The 25032-nt window shown below is 38.3% G+C and overlaps 2 protein-coding genes across 2 annotated transcripts; one reads left to right on the top strand and one right to left on the bottom strand.

The window, feature by feature from the left end:
- The first annotated feature begins 1140 nt into the window (after window positions 1-1140).
- Window positions 1141-13996, top strand: LOC147858874 (alpha/beta-Hydrolases superfamily protein). The gene is made up of 6 exons (XM_087325904.1): window positions 1141-1411; window positions 10744-10982; window positions 11253-11362; window positions 11533-11685; window positions 12891-13134; window positions 13792-13996. Exons 1-6 carry the CDS (start codon window positions 1171-1173, stop codon window positions 13810-13812), a joined length of 1008 nt encoding a protein of 335 aa, XP_087182030.1. The 5' UTR covers window positions 1141-1170; the 3' UTR covers window positions 13813-13996.
- Window positions 13997-17368: 3372 nt separating this feature from the next.
- Window positions 17369-23193, bottom strand: LOC147858873 (endoribonuclease Dicer homolog 3a-like). The gene has a single exon (XM_087325650.1). The coding sequence runs from the start codon at window positions 23172-23174 to the stop codon at window positions 17760-17762; it is 5415 nt and encodes a 1804-aa protein (XP_087181776.1). The 5' UTR covers window positions 23175-23193; the 3' UTR covers window positions 17369-17759.
- Between the last annotated feature and the right edge of the window lie 1839 nt (window positions 23194-25032).

Genomic DNA, 25032 nt, shown 5'->3' with positions numbered 1-25032 from the left:
GCTTGTGTGCTTTTCTAAATCTTCTAATAGTTTCTTCATCCAACCTTAGTATATACTCACAATGATAAAACGAGCCATCAAACACATTGGTCTATCCACTCCACTGTATGATAAATGCAAAAGTCTATCACTGAGGTATTTGAACAAGACAGGAAGGACATGAAATGTGAAAGCACAAAGTGATATGTGCAATATATACTAGGGTTCAACCAATACTCACACTCGCTGCTTATTGATAGATAGATATACATAAGCAATATGCGATTTAGACATTTAGGGCATAAACCTACGTAACGGAGTACATGAGGTCTACATCGATATACATAAGCCCATGCGTGCATGTCAGATTCTTGGCATTAACATTGGCCGATCTCTTAGACAGTAGTTTTGGGCGGACAAGTCGCCTAACAATTGGCAACAGTTTCGGTTCGGTTCAAGAGTGTCAAAATTGAACCGTTTAAATTTTTTGAAACTTGAACCGAACTGAACCAGAAACTGTTAAAACTGAACTGTCAAATAAAAATCCAAACCATTAAACCATTAAACCACTAAAACCATGGTTTCGTGGTTCGGTTTCGGTTTTTGACTCGAGTCAAAAATTCAAAATTTAAATTTAAAAATTTTTCATTATTTTAAATTTTACAGATTTTTCCTAAAATGTTAGAATTAGGCTTAAAAATGAAAAGGTTGTTTAAAAAAATAAATTAAAAACCATCATCCCGCAAAACCGTTTAAACCGAACCGAACCGTTGATCCCCCAAACTGAAACCAATCTGTTAAAAAAGTGAACCTGAACCAAACCAAACCGTTTTAACCGTTAAGCCATGGTTCGGTTCAGTTTCGGGCGGGCGGCCTCTTGGACAGTAGTTTCGGGCGGACCGTCTCTCCGGACAGTAGTTTCGGGCGGGCAGGCGGGCGGGGCCGTCTTGTGGACGGAGGCCAAAGGGTCTCAGATGGGATGGGCAGGGAACAGGGCAGGGCTACTACTGCTCTGCTCCTGCAAGTCAATCTCTTCTGAGAAATTGAATTGTGGGTGCTGTTTGTTGATTCATGGCTGAACCCACAAATCTTGTGACCTAAAACCACAGTCCTACCCCTGAGAAATTCACCCCCCCATGCGCTCCCTCCGATGTGGTAGTAGAAAGAAGCTGCACACAATCGATCTTATCTATGGCGTTCTTGCTTAGGAAGGAGCGCAGGATTGCTGGATTCTTGTTCGGAAGGAGCAGGAGTAGAAGCAGGAGATGGGCATCCACTCTCTCCCACGAGGTTCTCAGTGCAGGAGAGGACAGAGACGATGTTAAGACTGCTGTTCTTGTCCATGGCCTCATGGGAGCCGGGAAAAACTTGAGAGGTTTCGCCAAAGAACTTCTTCGCACCGTCATGGAGAGAAGCCATCCCAATTCATCTGGTATCTCTCTCTCTCTCTCTCTCTCTCTCTCTCTCTCTCTCTCTCCCCCTCCCCCAGTGCGTATGTGCTGCTTTAAGTAATTTCCTCTATCCACTTCTCCAGACGCAGTATCTTAAGTACCAATGATGGTGACCACATCTGCTGGCATGCGATTTTTGAACGTAAAGTCAGATCCTTGTGAATCCAGCTGCTCTTATTTTACAACAATGAAGACCGATTAGTTCCATTGCTGACTGAGAAAACTCCAGATTCCCCCTTTTAAGTATTTCAGCTACAGTATTGATAGAAAATGGTGGTCTAGAAAAGCCTTCTGTATAAGGTTTGAAATGGTGAATTGGAGATTCCATAGAAACTCATTATATTGACCCATATTTTCAATGATGAATCTTTACGGCGCTATATCCTTCCATTTAATTGGTTACCCATGGGATCTTTAGGCTACCCTTCTCTCAAGATTGGGTTAATCCTGAGAGGGTAGAGCTTATCCCCAAGGCTTGCAACAGCTTTACTTCAGATCAGAAGTATGCTTGTGGCCCGTGGCATGCCTTTTTCATTAGTTGAATAGCTATCCAATTTATAGATCAGAAAATAACACTGAAGTCAATGAAGAAAGAGAAACATTCAGATCAAGGGATAAAGAAAGAAAGCAAAATGCTGAAGTTGGTGTTGATAGCAGTATTTCTTTACAAATCGTAGCTTAACAATATTAATCAGAAATGATTGGTGAAACAAAAGAAAAACATAAGGAAAGAGAAATGCTCAGATCAAGAAAGAAAAAAGAAAGAAAAATGCCAAAGTTGGCCTTGATCAGAGCTCACAATATGGCAAAAAAATAACCTTACGTTGAGTTTTTTGCTCCCCCTGGTTCATAGCTTCAAAATATGCCAAATTTGGCTTGCAAATTATCCACACTTATTTTAATGTCGTAATTTGCAATCTTTTAGGAATTGTTCTAGGTAAATCATAGCCACATTTCCTCATCTGTGTGCCCATGTTGATAACATTATAAAAGGTAAACGATAGCCTTATGCGTTTGTGGTTCTTAACAATTAATGTAAGTGCCTGGTTAGTGGTTATCTCTTTGTCTCTACAAGTGTATCCTCTTTATGTTAATATTTTGGTATCTGTTTATAAGTTCCTGTTCTGTGTGTGCACAGTTAACCCCCTTGGTTAAGTATTTTCATCAACTCAGTTGATTATCAATGTTGAGCCAGTGAGGGTGGGTGTGAGAATGGAGATTTCAAATTATAGTTCTTAAGTATTCTATAACCATGGTCTATCATTTGATATAACCATTCTAACAATTTACATACCGACTAGTATTTGTGCATAAACTCAAATGATTTCAAGTAGAGGTTTGGATATGACGATAGTCGAATGCAGTCAGAATATAATACTGTATATTAAAGTCTCAATATGCATCAGAGTGTAAAGCTATGTATTACATTTCCAATCAGCATCATGCAACTAGTATGCCACATTTATAATTACGATGGAATAGGAAATTGTGGTCAGCGTCTCTGTTTCTCAAACATAGTGACTTGGAAACAAAGTTTGGAGTTCTTATCGATTAAATACAGTTGGTGTGTAATGCCTTATACTATATGTTCCAATATGCCTCTGATGACTAGTATTCTGAGTTTATAAATCATGATGGACTGGTTGATGTCTAGGTACTATATTTACCTGTGACCATGGGGGTTATTGGTTCCAACATGATCTCCATTCCAAATCTGGAAAAGGTTTCATATAAATTATTCTTTGCAGTTGATAACAACTGCAGATGCAGCTAATAATGTTTAGCAAACGAGATTGCATAGAGCAGCCAATAATATTTTGCAAACGTCATTATAAGTATAAGTACATCCTCATTGCTTTCCTTATCATGTCAATCACTTGCCTACCCACCCACCCAACCCCCCTTCTAGTTGCCCAATCCCCTAGAACGCAACCCCTCTATAAGTACATCCTTACATATCTCGATCTAAAAGCCATTTCCTCGTACCGACTTGCCTCGCCCCCCTTCCCATTCGTCCGGCTTTCATCTTGTCTGTCCCATTTCGCAAATTGTAAAGACGATACACATTGTTGGAGGGTGGCAGCTACAGACCTGCACTCTCTTTCATCTTTATTATCTCTGTTCTACATTCTCTCTCTTCCTAGATTCTTCTCTCTAGAATCTGCAACTATTTAAATGCTTTCTCTCTCTAGAATCTACAACGCTTTAAATGCCTTTTCTCTCTTCCACTTTTTTCAAGATATTCCCTCTTATTCCTAGTCTATTGTACTTGTTTGGTAGTAGAAGAGCCACTTAACTACCAAACAACCATTTCACCCACTACTCCCAATTTCGTATAAAAAGGCTATACCAGCCTCTTTTGTAAAGAATTTTACTTTTGTTGCTACTTACAAACAAGCTCTACTCTTTGGCTGTGTCTCTACCCTTTGCAACCGTTTTTTCTATTGCTGTCTAACAGACTTCTCACAGCTTGGCTGTGTCTATTTTGTTCTAACAACTGTTCTGTTGCTGCTATTAACAACTTTTCTCACATGGTATGGTATCACAGTAGTGAGGTCTCCATATCCTCAGCCTGATGTATTTATTTTTGCCAAAGAGCACACGAAACTATCTTCATTTATCCCTCCGTCCCAACCCTATAGAGGAGGTTCTCTTAGCAGTCACCCTCCCAATCTATAGAGGAGGTTCTTTTTCTTTTCCCCTCATCTGAGGCTCGCCTAGCATCTAGGGAGGGGTAGAAAGACCCTTAGCATCTACTTACAGCTGTTGCAAATTGTCCAGTTGTAGCTCAAGAGGATATCCATGGCCTCACATGCCACCATTGTTTCATCAACCATTCCCCAACAACCCAAAGAGTCCATCTCGGATGGGAACAATTACTTAGATTGGGAACTGCAAATAAAGACCTTGCTACAGTACAATCGTCTATGGAATGTAGTCAATGGTAGTGACAAGAAACCACTGGTAACTTCATCCTCCTCAACCAAATCAGTTGTTGGCTCATTTAATGCTGAGATTGAAGCTTGGCTAGATAAAGATTCTCGTGCTCATGCTTTCCTCATATTTAATATTAAACCGAGCATCGCTCGTCAATTTCAAGATACAGATGAAGAGACAGCCAATGAACTATGGGCAACCATCAAAAAGACTTATCATCGAGATAATCATGATGAAATGATAGCTATTGAGAACCTACTAGCAAATCTCAAGATTCACAACACTCCCAACATCATGGATCAAATAACGCAATTTGTTACTCTCCAAAAGGAACTAGTTTCTTTGGGAAGCAAGTCAACTGAAGTTGAGTTTGTGCATCGTCTAATGATAAAGTTGCCTAAGTCATTCTCAGCCTTTTGTGACACAATTTCTCTTCTTCCCAACACATCTAATATGAATACATTTCTTGGCATGCTCCAAGACAGGGCAACAAGGAAGAAAAGTGCTCAAACTTCCAATGAGACGCTTCTACACGCTAAAAGTAAAGGCAAGTGGAAGCAAAATGGCAACTCCTACGACAAACCCAATCAAAGACCAACAAACAACCCAGCCTACAAGGAGCTCACTTGTCATTATTGTGGCTACAAAGGTCACATTCAGCCCGACTGTCGGAAAAAGAAAATGGACAATGTCAAGAAATCTTCTTCTACCAAAAGTCAACCTTCACCAAAATCAAACTTGATCCACTTAGCCAAAGAAACAATTTTCCTTGGCATCGAGGAACATTCTTCACATTTGGCTGGAACAACTACCTCAACCATTGATGAGTGGTGCCACTACACACATGACTTATGACAAATCCATTTTGCATGATGTGATGCCTAGCTGTGCCCAAATCTCCATAGGAGATGCCTCAAGCATTGAGGCTTCGTGTGTGGGTAATGTGTTTCTTAACACTTCTTCAAATGACGAACCTGCCGTTCTTCAAGATGTGCTACATGTGCCTCGCGTCTCTGCCGACCTACTTTCATTCTACCGAATCATTAAGCAAGGTTATGGATGTGAGAAAAGCTGTTAATTGCATCAACATAGTTGCTAGAACAAAATAGACACAGCCAAGCTGTGAGAAGGCTGTTAGATAGCAGTAGAAAAAATGGTTCCAAAGAGTAGAGACTGTTATTAAGTAGCAGCAAAAGTACAAGTCTTTACAAAAGAGGCTACTGGTATAGCTTATGTATACAAAATTGGGGAAAGTGGGTGAAATGGTTGTTTGGTAGTTAAATGACTCTTGTACTACCAAACAGGTACAAGAAACTAGGAATAAGAGGGAATATCTTGGAAAAATGGAAGAGAGAAAATTCATTTAAAGCGGTGCAGATTCTAGAGAGAGAAGAACCTAGGAAGAGAGAGAATGTACAATTGAGATATTAAAGATGAAAGAGAGTGCAAGTCTAGAGCTGCCACCCAGCAACAATGCAGTCTGCTTTGATAACTCAGTTTTGGAAGTCATTGACACCAACATCCTACAAATTGTAGCTAGTGGCACACAAGAAGGGGGTTTATATTGCTTGAAAAGTTCCTATAGCCCCTCGGAAAAATCCAAATCCCATCTTCTTCATCTTCTTCAAGGCTCTCATGCCTTGGTGGCACAAGAAGATCCCACATGTGGCATGCTAGGTTCGGTCACCTCAACTACGATTCTCTACAAAAGCTCTCCTCTTCACAGCTAGTTGAGGGTTTGCCTATTTTCAAAACTCCCAATACCCCATGCGTTGCTTGTCTTCATGGCAAGCAACATCGAGGGCCTTTCCCTCATGAAGCCACTCACCGTGCAACATCTATCTTGGAGTTAATGCACATGGATCTTTGTGGTCCCATGAAAACCACTACTCTTGGTGGTGCATGCTACTTCATGCTTATAATCATAGTACGTAAAACTCGTGTTCGTCTAGCATAACATTCGTTTTCCTATGTTGGAAAACAAATGCAAATGTTATTCAAACATTCTTGTGTTTTTCCCATTTTTTTAATGTTTTTTTTGTTTTTTTCCATTTTCTAGGCTTATTTACCTCATAATAAATAGTTAATCCAAAAGCATGGTATTTATCATTCTTTGAGGCTGTTTCTCTTATGTGAATGATTGAAACATTCGCGAATGCAAATGCACATATGGTACGTATGGTTCATACTATGCTTATAATTGATGATTTCTCCCGCAAGGTTTGGGTTTATTTTCTTGTCGAGAAATCTCAAGCCTTCACCAAATTTCAAGAATGGGTAGCTCTTGTTGAGAACGAGACATCAAAGAAAGTTCGAAAGATCAGGTCTGACAATGGTGGAGAGTTTATCTCCCAAGCATTCTACCATTTCTGCTCTCAACAATGCATTGCTCGCCAATTTTCTACACCCAATACTCCTCAACAAAATGAGTTGTGGAAAGGAAGAACCGGACATTCCAAGAGATGGCTTGTACAATGCTATCTCAATCTAATCTTCCTCTCTCGTTTTGGGGTGAAGCTGTCAACACAACAATCTACATCATCAACTGCTGCCCAACAAAAGCAGCTGCTGCAATGACCCCTGTAGAAGCATTTACAAGTGTAAAGCTCTCGGTTTATCATTTTAAAGTCTTTGGTTGTGATGCATATGTTCACATTTCAGATCATAGAAGGACTAAATTTGAGTCCAAAACCAAGAAATGCAAATTTCTTGGTTACAACACACAATCTAAAGCCGACAGGTTATGGGATTTAGAATCAAAGTCCCTAGTCATCTCTAGGGATGTTCATTTTGTGGAGTCTCAGCCGGATAGGATTTCACCTGAGTTCACGGTTGAAATCCCAACTTCGCCGGAATCTCCTATTTTAGACGAAGATGTCTCACCTTCAAGCCCCCCATATCCTCCTACTTAATCTCTAATTTTGCCAACAATTCAAATCTCTCCCTCAAATCCACTTGTTTCCCCTCCCTCTACACACCAGCTTCCACCACTTCCCAATTGATTTAAGCCACCATTTGTGATTCTCATCTCTTCGATTCTGAGCTTCATGAGTATACATCTGGTTCTCCAACCAACATGAAAAGAACACGTAGGTCACAACGGCCTCTTTACTTGTGCAACTTTGCCTTACTATGCATTGTTGTGCAATCACAAGAACCCACAACCGTAAAAGAGGCCCTTGTTCTTCCAAAGTGGAAAGCAGTAATGGAAGTTGAACTTGATTCCATTGAGTGGAATCATACATGGGAGTTGGTTCCACAGCCTCAACATTGACAAGTCATTGGACTGAAATGGATTTTCAAGACCAAGTACCATGCTGATGGTACTTTGGATAAGCACAAGGCACGTTTAGTTACTAAAGGCTACTCACAAATCGAAGGAGTGGATTACGAGGAAAGTTTTGCTCCAACAGCAAGGTACCCCTCTATTCGATGTGCATTTGCACTTGCTGCTCACAACAAATGGCCCATCTTTCAAATGGATGTCATGTCAGCCTTCCTTAATTGTGACTTGAAAGAGGAGGTTTATGTTGAACAACCTCTAGGTTTTGAGTTTTTCAAAGCAAAAAAACATGGTCTACAGGTTACACAAATCCTTGTATTGCTTAAAGCAAGCTCCCAAAGCTTGGCATGACAAGATTGATACATTCTTTCTCTTTCTTGGGTTTTCAGAACTTTTATGCTGATAGCAATCTCTATGTTTTTTCCCAAGATAATTTGTTATGCTTGATCATATTATATGTTGATGACCTTCTAATTACATGGTCCCTTGCTTCTAAAATCGAGGAGCTCCGCACTAACCTCAAAACAACCTTTGAAATGACTGATCTAGGACTTCTCCATTATTTTATAGGTATGGAGTTCTATCAATCACATAGTGATATCTTCCTCAGCCAACATGGGTATTTCAGGCAGTTCCTTGAGTCCTATAGCATGCCAAATTGCAGGCCACTCTCCTGTCCAATGGATCCAAACTCAAAGCTATCTCGTGAAGACAATTCTCCCATATTTGAAGATATCACGAAATATAGAAGGTTAATTGGGTCTTTTCTTCACTTAACTTACACCAAGTTTGGTTTGTCCTATAGCGTGAGTATTCTCAGCCAATTCTCAAGTGCTCCAAGACAAAGTCATTGGCAATCAACTATTTGAGTTCTTCAGTATTTGGCCAACACACTCGACTGTGGTTTGTCTTTTAGAGGTGGCATTGCGCTTGTTGCCTAGTCAGATGCTGATTGGGCAGGTGATATTGATTCTAGAAGGTCCACATCTGGCTATTGTTTTATGTTAGGTTCAAGCTTGATTTCTTGGAAATCAAAGAAGCAAAACTCAGTTTCTACTTCATCGACCGAAGCTGAATATTGTGCCTATGTGGATACTTGTTGTGAGTTGCTATGGTTAATGCAATTGTTTTCTCACATTGGTGTTTTGCAAGACTCTCCTATTGCAGTTTTCACCGATAGCCAAAGTGCGTGTGCCTTGGCACATAGCTCAACATTTCATGGTAGAATAAAACATATCGAAGTGCACTACCATTTTGCTCGTGAATTAGTGAAATCACAAGTCATCAACTTGGCATATTGTCCTACTCAAGAAAATGGGGCTGATTTATTTACTAAGCCACTTCTAAGGCAAGCCATTCATTGATCAGCTCCTCGGTTGACTCAATGTTGGACCATTTTTCTGGAGCTGAGAGGAGGTGTTGGGGGTGGCAACTCTAGACATGCACTCTCTTTCATCTTTATTATCTTTGATTATCTCTCTTCCTAGATTCTTCTCTCTCTAAAATCTACAACTCTTTGAATGCCTTCTCTCTCTAGAATCTGCAACGCTTTAAATGCCTTTTTTCTCTTCCACTTTTTCCAAGATATTCCCTCTTATTCCTAGTTTATTGTACCTGTTTAATATAAGAGTCACTTAACTACCAAACAACCATTTAACCCACTTTCCCCAATCTTGTATAAAGAGGCTATACCAGCCTCTTTTGTAAAGACTTTTACTTTTGTTGCTACTTACAAACAAGCTCTACTCTTTGGTTGTGTCTCTACTCTTTGCAACTATTTTTTCTACTGCTGTCTAACAGCCTTCTCACAACTTGGCTGTGTCTATTTTGTTCTAACAACTGTTCTGCCGCTATGGTTAACAGCTTTTCTCACACACATTTCATACCTAGTTGCGGCCATCATCTTTTACTAGCTTTGCTTTACATGATACACATTACCAAACCACGCTATGTGATATGGCCTGATTGGATAAACAATATGAAATACATTAGCACACAATTTTATGAGCTACACTCAAAGTTAAGCATGTCAATAATTTACCTCGTCTATCTCATTCCGGTAGGGAGTGTTAAAGGGCTAAGCAAACAGTAAATGAATCAACCTCCATTCAACAAGGTAAACAGTAAGTAAACTGATGAACTTAATATAAATGGCTATGCAAATTGTAAAGGAAAATAACATATGGTGACCAACGATGTAATCTGTTTGTTGGTATATTTGTGTTCTTCCTTTTTCAAATTTTTGTTTCTTAGGTGTAGATTTATCACCAACATAAATTTTCATTCCATAGTAACAAATTAAAAATAATAATTCTGGATTGTCTGTGTCGTATTAAAAAAATACTCTCATTGTTTTTTGTCATTATTACTCTTTGCTTCTGCACAACATGGTTATGGGGTACCCTATTCCAATTCTTTTTTCCAGACTTCAAGATATACACCTATACTTTTCATCATTGAATCCATTATGTTTAGCATTTAATTTAACTTTCTTAAATGCCTGCATAATTTTAGCTTTCTTTAATGGCTTTGCATACGAGTCTTGTTTTAGGTTTGAGATTGAGCATAATCAATTCAACATACACTTTTTCTAGAGTCTAGACATGTAGTACAATTTACACTCCTTAATGATAACCTGCCAATCCCTAGTTGAACATGGATGCTCACATGCACTTGGAGGGATTTGCAACCCATAACAAGATAGAGTCTCTACAATTTGGAGATTTGCACCTGTATCATTGAGAAGGGCACCTGACATACCTCCCATTTATAGAGTTGTGTCCACCTCCTTTGAACCTTGGGATCAAGCTATACCATGAGAAAATTAGATGAAATAGAAAGTTTTACCTCCTACTTAAAAAAGAGACTTTTGTTTTCTTGATCATAAATTCTTTAATACTCATGAAAGCTGACTTTTTTTGAATGTTAGTAGCTTGAGAGAGTTGAGAATACAGTGTGCTAAAATTCAGCATAAATGTAAATTTTCTGTTTGTATTAATGTGAATAGCAAAACACTGCTGGATCACTCTTCGAACCAAGAGGTTTCTGTATCAAGTTATGCTTAATGTTGATTGTCTGGTGGAGCTTTTGCAGGTTGGCAACTTGTTCTTGTAGATTTGAGGAATCATGGAAACTCAGCTAATTTGGCACACTTAAAACCTCCTCATAATATTCAATCCGCAGCGTCAGATATAGTAGAGTTAATTAAAACCGAGTTGGGAAAATGGCCAAATGTTGTGATGGGACACTCTCTAGGTGGGAAAGTTGCTCTTGAATTTGGAGAAGGTTGTGCTAATGGGGTATATGGGTCTTCAGCAGTTGTTCCAAGTCAGGTAGGTTTTTCTTTTAAACATCTTCATTGAATTTAAAACTGGAAATGAGATAGTATGTCTTCTAAATCTCTAACTGATTGTATCATCTTCATGCTTGATTACTGTGTACTTGCATGTACAAATATAAAGAAGAAATATTTCTGAATTGCTTTGCAATCTTTCATCTGGATTGAATTTCGAATTTTAACAAGAACAATATTAGAAGGGGGAGATTTCACTTTATTTGTCAGTGATTGGATATTTTGCACATGAACATGATATGTGAAACAGTTGTGGGTTCTGGATACGGTACCTGGCAAGATTAACATTGTACAAAATGGGGAAGTGGAGCGTGTTCTAAACACTATTCAAAATCTTCCGAACCCTTTACCTTCACGCAGGTCAATCTCTAGTTTGCTTGTTCAAGTCAGAGATCATCTAAGATCTTGAAAGAGTAGGCAGGTTGATTTTTTTATCTGTTTTTATGCGAAAGTTAATTGCCTGTATCCTCATATTTGTAGAGATGCTTGAGCTTGTAAGCTCATGTAAGGATGTCTTGTTCTGGCTGCAGATGGCTGGTAGAATACTTGGTTAAGGATGGGTTTTCCAAACCACTTGCTGATTGGCTATCAAGTAATCTTAAAAGAGTCGACACCTCAAGCACTGCAGAAATGACATGGATTTTTGATGTTCGTGGGATCTACGACATGTATCAGTCTTACAGGTAGCTTTTTTTCCGACCTCAGTAAACATATGATCATAGATTGACACATGCGTGAGATTCGTCATATTCTCCATCCGTGATATTCTCAATATTCGAGAATACAAAATGGCCCTAAGAATATTTAAAAACCATTCGTTTTGTAAAATAAATATACAAAAAATTAATTAATTAATTTAAAAATAAATCAATTTAATTCCCTAAAAAAAAGAACAATTATTCATTAATAAATTATAAAAATATGATTAGTATAAACTCTCCTTTCTAGTGTCAAATAAAAAAAGAGGAGAGTTTATGAACCTTTATTTGATTTAAATAATTGATTTTTTATTTATAAAAAACGAATATTTTTATATTTACTATGAAAACATGATTAATGTGAAGTCTCAATTTTAATGTCAGGTAGAAATATCCATAAATTTTGGGAAAAGAAAAGGTGAAGAATTAATGAACCTTTATTTTATTTTATTTATTTATTAAAAATAAAACGAAAAAGGATTTTATTTTATTTATTTATTTAGTAAAGAATCAAGATCTCCAATGAAAATTTATTACTGTCAAGTCTCTCTCTCAACTCCCTATTTTATTATCCCCTTTTTATTGTCAAGTCCCCCTTTTTTTTCTAAGAAACTAAAAGGAGGGAGTTCATCTCCTTTTTTTCCTTTTTTTTTTAACGAATACTTGACCACACGAATGTATGCGTATTCGAATGGAAAATCCCACGAATGCGAATATGTCAATCTATGCATATGATCCAATCTTATGCTAACACGCCTTCATTATATTACACTTTCAGCTCATGGGCTGTTTGAAGGTGTTCTTCCAAAGTGTGTCATAGTTACTATTATCTGTTGTTTCTGGTGGTTGACATGTATTGATTTTATATGTAGTCTTGTTCCCAGTTATAATAAGCATATTATACCCTATAAATTGCATGTGCATTGTATTAGATATTTCCGACATGTATTCATCAAGGGACATACCATACATGTTTTCTAGGTCACGTGTTGCAAGCGCATAGAGTATTTATCTTACACTATGCCAACTTGATAAGCATTATTTATGTGCACGCGCATTTTGTTTATTCAAGTACCTACCTATATGATTATGTTTTGCATGTTTGCATGAAGACATGCTTACCAAATTTGTACTACAGCTTGTATTATGCTTTATCCCTCAGTGATTGACATGCTGGATATATCTTACAGGGAGACCTGCTACTGGCCGTTGCTAGAATCACCGCCAATGGGGACGGATATCGGTATAGTTCGAGCTGAAAAGAGTGATCGATGGTGCCCAGAAATACTATCCCAGTTAGAACGGATAGCTCAAGCAAACAACACCCCACGATCCAATGTTGGCACTATTTCCTACCATATCCTTGAAAATGCAGGGCATTGGTTGCATGTTGATAACCCCAATGGGCTAATAGAAATTTTGGCACCATCCTTGGTAAGATTAGCTTCCCTGTAGCTCCAAGTTGTTTGTTATCTGAGAATTGTTGAGTTAAATGGTATATCACTGTTTTCATATTTTTAGCATATCACAGACATGCCGCAAGTTTGTGTAGTCTAGCTTCAAAGAGTATACAACATTATGTGCATAGCATAATGTAATAATATTCAAAAAATGTTGAAATTAGCCAATCATATGCAAATGTAATAATATCAAAGTGTGGAAATAAGTGTAATATTCAACTTTTAAAAAGCTTTGGGAACTTTTAATGAAGTAATTTAATTCAAAGTGCCGAATGTAACTCCCAAAGTAATGTAACAATTGGCAGAGACGTGTAAATAGCTTTGAAGCTCAAATAGTTTTAGAACATTAGGTTTATGGTATTCACAGTATCTTCTTTATGTTCCACAGTTGAACTAAATGGTTTATCTAATAGTTCATGAGTTCTCAAGTAATGATAAAAGAAATAGTTATAATTAAGCAACAATTGCAGAAAGTTAAATACAGCAGAAATATGATATGCATGATCATCTCATGCAGCTCATTTGCCTTTTATTTTTGCCATAAATCACTTATTTGCTTATATTATAGGACTTGATGTTATCTTTAGATGCATTTTGAAGTGGGTTTTAAGAAAGTTTTAGCAATCTGCAGACCAACAAGCTCAAAAGATAATTGGGTTTCAGAGCATAAATTGTCAGGAGGATATGCTATTGCAATGATTTCAGTGTCACATTAGAAGAAGATTCTGTTCATGGTAATGCAATGTGAAATAGTTCAAATTGCAACGCATTCCCATCGATGTCATGGACAAAGAGGTCAACGTGAGGCTAAAATAGCAGGAATGTCATATGTACATGACCCACCCCTTATATGGGTGTCAATGGTTAACTACCAGTTTATTGCACCTGAACACCAATGCCCAACTATACATAAAATGCTTAGTATGTGAAGCTTCTGTCATTCAGAATTATGATCTATTGCTACTTTACATGACGTTACCATGACGAAAGGTCTTGACCAAAAAAATCAATAAGATATTCTACATACACATCGCTTGGTCCATTTAGTGTCGCTTGCTAGGAGAAATGACAAGACCAAATCAATTTAGAAGAAAGTGTCATAGATATCATCACATTTCCCATGTTTGGATTGCCACCTAAGTGATTGCCATTATCAATTGCTCACATTGGTACAACATAATTTACTACAATTTTGTGGCTTGTGCAAAATGTCTATTAGAAGAATTATGATCTAATTCTTGAATAAATGTTATGATAGGGACAAGTAAATGTTATGATGGGAATGATTTAGTAGTACAAATGCTTTTACCTGTGAATATTCATTCAACTTAGTGCCATTAAGTGAGTATTACTTGGAACCACTTCCTCAAAACGACCCAAAAACAATCAGGCCTGATGTAAAACAATGATCAAGGACATAATGTTTCTCAATATTTAGCTTGAGAATGTTTGACCAATGGTTGTAAGAATTTTGGTAGCCAATGTGGCTAGAGGAAGAACAAATAAGAAAGTGAAAATGTACAACAGGAGCAAAAGCAAAGGCAAGGTTGAAATGATTTGTTATCAATGTGGTAGGAAAAGTCATAAGAACCCTAATTGCAGGTACCACAAAGCTAAATTAGAAAAAAAGAAAGAACACACGTGACAAGAAGACAAAGGACACCGGAAATTAAGCACATAACAACTTTAAGGACAAGGACAAAGAGAAGACCAGTGTGGCTTGTAGTGCCATCATTGAGGAGCCATCAGATGTAGAAGATATTCTTTGTGCTGAAGTTAATGATGTTTCTATTTATATTCATGCATATGGTATGCAGATTACAAAGAGCGATGTAATTGATGTCTTGCTTACTCTGAAAGATGTTTTATCACAAACGTGGATTTTGGATTTAGGTGCATCATTTCATATTACTCCTAGTAAGGAGTGTTTTACTACCTTTCATGCAAGCAACCATGGACATGTATATCTTTGAAATAACCATGCTTGTTTTATTGAAGGTATTGGCACAATGCATCTCATAGTGGATGATACTAATGAGTTGGCTTTGCATGATGTAAGGTATGTACCAAGCATCAAGAAAAGCTTATTGTCAGACAAATGGATATGCATGGATATAATACAATCTTTGACAAAGGTTCATGGAAGCTTATCAAAGGCTCTTGGCTAATTATTAAAGGTACAAAGAAAGGGACTCTATATTGCTTGCATGGTAAAGCTTTGATGGCAAGTTTATTGCCTTGGCTGAAATCCATTCACTTATGAAATTATGGCATGAAAGGCTTGGCCACATGAGCCAAAATGGCCAAGTTTGATGCTAATGATACTTGGGATTTGGTTGAGTTGCCCAAAGTTGTACGAAGGCCATTCCAAACAAGAGGGTATACAAAATCAAAACTATTGATGGCAAACCCAAATATAAGGCAAGCTTGATTGTCAAGGGAAATCCCCAAAAAGAGGGCATTCATTTCCAAGAGGTTTTCAAATGGGTAAGGTTAGCACACTACATCTCTTGTTTGTTCTCACAGCCACCTTGGATTTGGAATTATTCCAAATGGATATTTAAACAACCTTTTTGCATGGTAATTTAGATGAAGAGTTGTACATGAAACAACCAAAAGGATATGTCATTCACGGAAAAGAGCATTTGGCATGCAAGCTGAAAAGGAGCTTACATGGATTGAAACAAGCCCCGGGCAATAAGTTTGGTGCATTTATGCTCAAACATGGGTTCAAAAGAAGCCTTGCAAACCACTGCTTGCATAATAAAACGGACAAAGATAGCAACCCAATTATTCTCATACTATATGTAGATGATATGTTGTTGATACGGAAGAAAAAGAGCACTTTGAATGCTCTAAAACACCATCTCAACTCTACATTATCAATGAAAGACCGTGTTGGACAAATTTAATGTGGCTAATGCTAAGCCTCTTGGAGTGCCATTGCAACCACATGTTGGCTTTCCAAGGATAATTATCCAAAGATGATGATGCAACAAATTACATGAAGAATATTCCATATGCATCAGCTTGTGGTTCACATATGTATGAAATGGTTGCCACTCGGCCAGCCATTGCTCATGCAATCGGAATTATTAGCAAGTCGATGGCTAATCTTAGTAGAGCTCATTGGGAGGCAATCAACTCTATTTGAGATATTTGAAAGGGACTAAAGGTTAATGCCTATGTTATGGAAAGAGTTCATTATAGTTAAAAGGATTTTGTGATCCAAACATGGCTGGTTATGTGTATATACACAAGTCCACAAGTGGCTATGTACACACCCTTGTAGGTGGAGCTATTTCATAGTGATCTAGACTTCAAAGGATAGTAGCTTTATCAACTATAGAGGCTGAATATATTTCAGCAACAAAGGCTTCCAAAGAAGCCATTTGGTTAGCCCACTTGTGCAATGAGTTTGGCACTAGTTTGGATGCGATAGCTAAAGTGCCATATGTTTGGCAAAGAATGCAATGTTTCATGCTCGCACAAACCATATTGATGTGAGATACCACTTCATCAAAGAGGATGGCCTAATCACTTTGATCAAGGTCAATACTTGACATTATCCTGTAGATGCTCTTACAAAGTGTCTACCCAAGGCACAACATTAGCTACGTATATAGATGGTGGGAGTTACTTAGCTTAAAGGAGCTTCCTTGGTCTTTTAAGTGGGAGGTTGTTGGGGATTGAGACCCTAAAGACTTTTGTTTTAGTATATTTTGACCTTTCCATGTGAAAGCTCCTTCGAGAGCTTTCTAGACACACTTTTACTAAATCTTTGGCCGAAATTTTTACAACTTTTAGTCATTGGCCATGTCTAAACATGCCAAAATGACCTAAAAGTTACTTATCAATAATAATTGGTCCCAAATGTCTCATAATGAGATAGGGACTTTTAGCGGCTAGGGATTCCTCTCCATTTTTTTGCATAGTTTTTCTACTTTCTCTCTTCTCACACAACCACCACCCATCCCTCATAATGATCACACAATGATCATCCCTCTTTTAGCTTGTACCAAATGTCTATTAGAAGAAATACGACCCTTGAATAAATGTTATAGCAATACAAATGCTTTTACCTTTGAATATTCATTCAGCATATAGACTCTAACTTCCTTTAAGTCATTACTAGAGCCATTGAGTATTACTTGGAACCACTCCCTCATAATGACCCAAACACCATCAGCCCTGATGTAAAACAATGGTCAAGAAAATAATGTTTCTTAATATTTAGCTCGAGAAAGTTTGACTAAGGGTCATAAGAATTTTGGCAGCTACATTGTCTTTGGCCTGGTTCTTTCTGGGCATAGGATCACCCATACACTTGATGATATTTAGCTCAAGAAAGTTTGACTAAGGGTCATAAGAATTTTGGCAGCTACATTGTCTTTGGCCTGGTTCTTTCTGGGCATAGGATCACCCATACACTTGATGATACCAAGAGGAACCATACACTTGATGATATTTAGCTCGAGAAAGTTTGACTAAGGGTCATAAGAATTTTGGCAGCTACATTGTCTTTGGCCTGGTTCTTTCTGGGCATAGGATCACCCATACACTTGATGATACCAAGAGGACCCATACACTTGATGATATTTAGCTCGAGAAAGTTTGACTAAGGGTCATAAGAATTTTGGCAGCTACATTATCTTTGGCCTGGTTCTTTCTGGGCATAGGATCACCCATACACTTGATGATACCAAGAGGACCATGGATGGATGCAGAGAACATAAAGAGACCCACATGACCTTGACCTTGTGGAAGCAGCTCATATTGTGGTCCAGTCCATTTATGCTTGAGGCAAAATCCATTGAGAAGAGCTCGACCACATCCTTTCTCAAACAAATTGCACTCTAGATCTTTCCGTAAGTCTGCACTGGCCTTCATTATAAGTTCCTTCTCGTCTTTACTACGTAATCTCACATTCACATCTGTAATAGTCACCTCAGCCATGTCACCATGATACGAGCAAGGTCTCTCCAATTTCATTGAAGTATATGCAACGTCCTTCCTTCTTTTTCCACTAGGGCTACCCGCTACACCATTATCTAATCCTTTTTCAAGCACTAGATCTTTGCTGTCTTTTGAGCTCTCCACTTCAAGAGAGCTCACATCAGAATAACCTCTCTTCTTTGTTACATCAGAACCAACTCCTCCATCAAATGCAGGGTTTCTAGATTTTGGGGTGTTATCATAATCTTTATATGAGGATATATTCCCTGTTTCATCAAGTTCACCCTCAATCACATGCTTTCCTCCAAGGTTAGAAGCTATATTATTTTTTGAGCTACTTTCCTCACCATCTTCTAAAGCACTCATATTATGATTCTGGCTTCCTTCAACATCATATATGTCACTGGCATTAACATCATCAATTAGAGTGTCACAATCGGTTCTAGACTGTTCTAACCTCCGAGGATGAATTATTCCCCTACTACTTAATAGGGAGAGAGCCCCTTGTGCAGCATTTTTTCTGGCTATCTTCATAATTCGTGCTGAGCCAGTCTTTATGAACGCCTCACTACCAAGCCACAATTCAAGTGTAGCTATTGACTTCAAACCATGTCTTTCTACCTTCTTCCATTGGAATGGTATTTGCCTTAATTGGCTCAACTCTTGAAATTCTCTAATGGGATGAAGTGGCAAAGTCAACGGTGTTACTAATGGAGATAATAACCGTTCCATTACACTCCATACTTGTTCCAAATCAAATCCACTATCCACTAATATTGCTCCAGCAATACTCTCAAAAAGGTCTCCAAGAACTTTTGGACCTTCAACACCTTCCCAACCAAACACATGGTCACCCTGCTTTGTAGAGGCTTGAGTAGCCCTAACAAAATTTGTGATTTGAGAGAGCAACTCTGATGATGCATGGCGCAAATACCTTTGAAGGTTGTGTTTGATGATAGCTCGAGAAAAGCAATGGTTATTCACAGCTGCTGAACGAAGGTCCGAGAGGACACCTGGAGAAAGGCCAGGGTGAGCAAAAAAAAGATGGCGCGTGATGAGAAAATCAAGCACAGCATCACCAAGAAATTCTAAGCGTTGATAGCACCATCCTCCATTCAGATCATGATGTGAGGCATGTGTTAATGCCTCAACAAGGAGTGATTTATTGCCAAATTCATAGCCTAGTTGTGCTTCTAGACCAGAAATATTCACCTTGTTCAAATCTGTCTGATAAATATTGCATCTTTTCCTTGCCATTTCATACAACGACTGGTCAAAATCAATCTCAAAGCCAATCCACTTCATAAAGCCCACTGCAGGGCCTGCACCACCAGAGACTACAAAGGCTCCAATCAAAGCCTCTACTGCATCAGAAACACTTTTGGAACAAATCCATCGATGCCCTTTACTACAACTCTTTCCAATTTTAAACACTCTATTACTTTTTTCCTCCTCTTGATGATGTTCATTTTGCCAACATGACAAGTTCCCTAAGTTGCATTTGCATTGAATTGACTGAGTACAGAGCATTCCGGGAACATACCAATAATCAGGCTGGAATGGCTCGTCTCGTATATATCCACTCAATTGCCTTTTCATAGCCAATTTATGAAGATTCTCATTACAGATTAACCTACATCTCCTTGCAGTCAATTGTCCTTCGTGTTTCTTATCGAATACAAGATAAAGATACCGGCTAGCTGCATATTTTAAGAAAGAATCACCCAGCAATTCCAATCCTTCGGATGAGAAGGACTCCAAGCATCTCTGAGTTGTGAGAGCCTTCATCACAAGTGAAGGCTGAATACGATAGCATTCAGGAATTTCTTTTGCTATCTTATTCCTCAGCTCTGCAGCTGAAATTAATGCATTGAACCGATGCATGATAGATGGTAAAAGATACAAAGAGTGCACAACTGCAGTTGATATCCCAGTCAAGAAACACAATTCAGGTGGAATCTGTACACTGTAATTTTTCTTTGTTTCTTTCACCTTGTTCTTAGAAGGATCTTTCGTGAGGAGGTTATGTATTCGATGACTGTGCTTCACTGAAAGCAGTGGTTGAAGAGGATACTGCAAAGACAAGTTATATTTTTCTGCAAAGTAATGTGCATAAGAAGTGTAATTTGATGACCCCCCTTCGATAGCCGAATTAGCATCTTTGTCCTCCAGCACATCAGTGACGGAATAAATCCTTCCCGTATGACAGGTGATCACAGCCATACCTCGAACCATTTGATAGGATGCTGATTTACATGCCATATGCAAGACTTTTTTGCCATGACTAATATTCTTTTCATCTGAGGAAGCATTTGTATTTTGGGTTTGATTACCATTACAAATAGCAAAAAGATCAGAGAACATACTTGCAGCCATTGCAGCATTTCTTATAGCTTCCCAATCAATAGGTATAACATCAGACTGATCTGAAAGTTTCGCTAAACTTAAAGGAAGCAGCAAAAACATACACAAGGGGTTCCATGTTTCATCCAACGTGCATTGAGATGAAAGCAAATTTTGCATTCTTGTCTCATGCGAAGATGGTCCCTCCTTTCTCAACCGTCTGATCAATTTTCCAAACATTCCATTGAATATCAATTGCTGATATGTCTTCGCCTCTTTAAGCTGATTAGAATTCAAAGAGTAGGTGCCACCTGCATATATTCTTGTAGTTACAGTTCTATCATTTGTTAAATAAAGAGGAATTTCATGGTTCAGTATATCATCATCAATGGCAGAGTTAAACAATAAAGCAAAGTCTGAATATTGACTCCCCTCTTCCGTAGAACTGAAGCAAAGAACATAAGCATAAAGCACAACATTTTCTGAACTGTTGATCCAATCTCCAGCAAAAGCTTCTGTTACAGCCGTGTTATGCAATTCCTTCCTCTTAGTTGTGCCTGCACCAGCAACATTCTTCCCTAAGACATTCATCACCTTCTCCTCTTCATCCTCCTTATCTACATCAATGGCAGGTGTCAGATGTTCAGTCATTTGGCCCATTTCATATAGTTTCTTGCAAGCCTCTAGACATACAGATTGCTTAGCAAGGGATTTGCTCCTCCTCGGTGGCCCAATCATTTCCCGAAAAGGTCCATTTGAAGGCATAATGAGCCTACAAACATGCACAACATCATCACCCCTGATAGTTTCATACACGAATTCTGCCATAGGCTTATAATATTTGTCACCAGGAAGCTTCGAACAGAAACTATGGATAGCGTTTATGCTTGAGTTTAGATTAATGGTCGCGCCTGTCTCGTCAACATGAAGAATCTCCGTGTCTTTATATGGCTCCTCCTCAATAGCGACCAATACACGGGTTCTATTGATAGCTTCATCTCTCATTGAGACTTCACTTTGCATCAATTCTGCCAACAGATCAGTGTGCTTCCGGTTGTTCTTTTCAAGAAATATGATGAAGTCTGAATTCGGCCGTCGCGCACGACCACGACTTTGTATATAGCTTCTGACTGTCTTTGGGAAATCAAATCTAATCACGGAACTACAACTCTGTATGTCAAGGCCCTCTTCGGCCACATCTGTAGCTATTAATACATTAAATTTCCCACTTCGAAATCCCTGTAATGCACTTTGCTGCTCCTTCTTTCCCATCATATCCAATGATGCTGTTGTTCCTGATAGATATCCACACCTGATGAAGGATAAGCAACCTATTTTGCATAAAATTTCTGTCAAAACAATTGCCGCAATAACTCTATCCACAAAAATGATGCACTGAAGTTCCTTTGTATCTCTATATTCAATCAAACTTTCTACTAGTAAAACAACTTTTGATGTCAGAAGGCCATTCTCAACAGCGGCCAAGCAATCTTCAATGCTATTTATTTGTGGATCAGATGATCTTGCATCCATGGCTTCACTAAAAACCCTCAGTGCCTCCGTGAGGAAGCTTTCTATGTTATTCTGCATCGGATTATCATCACATACCATCTCATTATTTGTCTTTCTAAGCAAGCACTTAGCTGATTCTCTTGCACACAAGAGACCCAATTCTTCTAAGCTGTATTTCAAAGCACTATGCATCTTCTTCACTTTCTGATGAAGTTTCTTCGCTATCTCTTCCACGTCTTTAAAAGAATTGTTATTTTTCATCATGGAATTATAATGATCCTCATATCTCTTCAAGCTACAATTCAAGGAATGGATGACATCATCAAATGATGGTGATGAAAACTCATACGACTTACATGTTTGGATAGGTGTAGGAGCAAAGCTTTCGAGCTCAGTTTTATCTTCAAGAGTAAATATTTTACAATCCAGCAATGTCTCTAGTTGTTGGATTTGCTTTGCCGAATCTTCAGAAGAAGTCACTCCTTTGTTAATGACTGGAGAAGCAGTCATCCCCAAGATTTTCGGCTTCTTTTGACCGAGTGTATGATAATATTCTCTCATTATCTTTGCATATGCATGTTGTTTCTGAGCACTGTGGCATTCATCGAAGATGATGAGATCAAAGTCTTCCATCTTCAAGTATCCATGTCTCATCGCATCGAGAAGAACCATTGGCGTCATCACTAAAACCTCATTTCGATCGAACTGATATTTCCAATTAGAGGCACTCCAATTGTCTACTTTTTTGGCTCCATAGAAGCTTTCCACTTGAAGATCAGTATTGATCTTCATAACTTCCGTTTGTTGGTTGACCAGATGAACAGTGGGAGCGAGAAACACAGCAGAGAACTTTTCTTTTTTCTCTCTGTGAAGTGAACTAAGCTCTTTGATAAGCAGCACAGCGATCAGCGTTTTTCCACATCCAGTTTCGAGGTAAACAATGGTGTTCTCTTGCAAAGCTTTCTGGAACAGAACCATCTGATAACCTCTAGGAGTAGGTTTCTCTACATCTTTAGTCTGAGAAGACGGGATGGGGAAGCTTTTGACTTCTTCTGCATCAGGCTTTGCTTTGGTAGACTGGTTTTGGAGAGTTAAGAAGCTTACCTGTGGCTTAAACCTGGTAGCGCCAGGGTTCACTGCGAGAAGAGGGTCATTGGCATGGAAACTTGAAGATGTCTGCGATGCTTTCTTCTTTCTCTCCATCTCTGTTTCAATCACCCTCTGCCTCCTCACTCTCCTCTGCGACTCTCTCTCTCTCTCTCTCTCTCTCTCTCCCGCTTTCTTTGTTTCTCTGTTTTTCGTCTTTTTTGCGTTTTGCTTTTCTTCTGCGTTTTTGCTTTTTGCTCTGCGCTTTGCTTTTCTTCTGCGTTTTGCTTTTTGTTTTGTTGTTTTGCTTTTTTTCTCTTTTTCTCTTTTTTCTTTTGTTTTCTGTTTTTTTTCCCCTAGTAAAAGGACACAATTACATATATGATATATTTATGTACAATACATAATTGTATGTAAAATCCACTTGTCATAGCTTCTTGCTCATTCTCTTCCTACCTACACCTATACATATATCAATATGTATGTATAGTTTTATTAGTTAGGGAGAGGCACATCTCGTAAAGCCGTTACAAAAACCCGAATATTATGCACCCGAGGAAATGATCCCCCACATGCTCTAACATCACAAAAAAATTCATAAATGTCTTTCAAACTTCTTCACCCCATGTGTACCATCAAACATGGAAAGTATTACGCATTTCCCAATTGTGCTACAGTCCCCAATATCGTAAACATTGGAACAATGTCTCCAGCTCGCTCTTCATTTGGACCCTTTTTGAACCTATTGAGCAAAAACACCCATTGTTGAGGCCTCACACACCAACAACTTTAAACTTGCCAAATATCCAATAAGCGCTTCCAAATTATATGCGGTATAGGACATTTAATGAAGCTATGTGTGTTGTCCTCCAATGGAATGGTGTAAAGCGTGTACTTGACCCTAGTCCTCATCTCTTTAAGGTAGAATCTAATGGGAGCCCACCAATCATGACCACGTTGCAATATTTGCCACCACTTTGCATTTTACTTATATACATTCCACACTTTTTTCTGCATTAGGTGATAGCCAAGATAATGATGATACAATATGTTTGTAGTGACTTGTAACCAATACGTACCGTCCTTTAACCGCCAATCCACCCAATGCACAACATTTGTTTTTAGTGGCAAAGTTTCATACAACAATGGTACATCTTGTAATTTCCCCCAAATAAATCCATAATCTTGAGGAATACATAACCATCATTAAGCATGGTCAAATTCGAACAACCCCATATGTCCTAAGTCTACAACCCCAATCGAAATAAGATTAAATTGAGATCTCAACTTATATTTTCCATGTCAATGCAATGGTCGAGAAGAAATGAGCAATTCATTTTGTAATGAATTACAAAGTTTTTGATTACTTAATGGTGCCCATTCAAAACCATATAATGCATCTTCCCATGACCTTACCAAATGTTGGGTGCATACAAAATGTTGAATCTTAGAAGAATACAACGATTGAGCAATGACCAACACAATGCGTGAATCTTAGTTTTCCCATGCACCAATCCTCCACGCTCAATAAAATATTTCATCATAGATATCCAATTGAGATTTGATCGATCAATCTCAATATATATATATATATATTGTAATTACCTTATCCTAGTGGTAAGTTGTTAGACTACTAACTCTAGGTCATGGGTTGCGTACTTCTTTATTACTCCATACATATCCCTTAATTTTCGTCGATTGATTTGGATATAGATAGACACAAAGGTTCCGTTGTAGAAGAGTTCAACGACCTCAAATCGAGTAGTACATATAATAGCACTTGGGATGGTACAAGCTTGATAAAAATCTCGTCCTCTTGGCATCCCATAGATTATGAACAAGATGTTGTTCAATCAAGTTACGAATCACGAAAGCTTGGAAAAGCTCAATTGCTAAATCTTGAGGTAATCCGCATTGATGTAACGAGAGATACATGCCTATCATGGTAACCAAACAATATGAATAAGTAGGCTTG

Source organism: Azolla caroliniana, unplaced genomic scaffold (genome assembly GCF_043228905.1).
Source record: "Azolla caroliniana isolate FFs.n. ecotype wild unplaced genomic scaffold, voAzoCaro1.0.p SCAF_10, whole genome shotgun sequence".
Lineage (NCBI taxonomy): Eukaryota > Viridiplantae > Streptophyta > Polypodiopsida > Salviniales > Salviniaceae > Azolla > Azolla caroliniana.
Note: the sequence above shows the minus strand (reverse complement) of the source record. Positions and strands in the feature narration are given on the sequence as shown.

Coding starts and splice junctions, on each gene's coding strand:
- LOC147858874 (XM_087325904.1), top strand. CDS start 1,171: ATGGCGTTCTTGCTTAGGAAGGAGCGCAGGATTGCTGGATTCTTGTTC. Junction 10,983..11,252: donor CAGCAGTTGTTCCAAGTCAG/GTAGGTTTTTCT, acceptor TATGTGAAACAG/TTGTGGGTTCTGGATACGGT. Junction 13,135..13,791: donor AAATTTTGGCACCATCCTTG/GTAAGATTAGCT, acceptor AGCAATCTGCAG/ACCAACAAGCTCAAAAGATA.
- LOC147858873 (XM_087325650.1), bottom strand. CDS start 23,174: ATGGAGAGAAAGAAGAAAGCATCGCAGACATCTTCAAGTTTCCATGCC.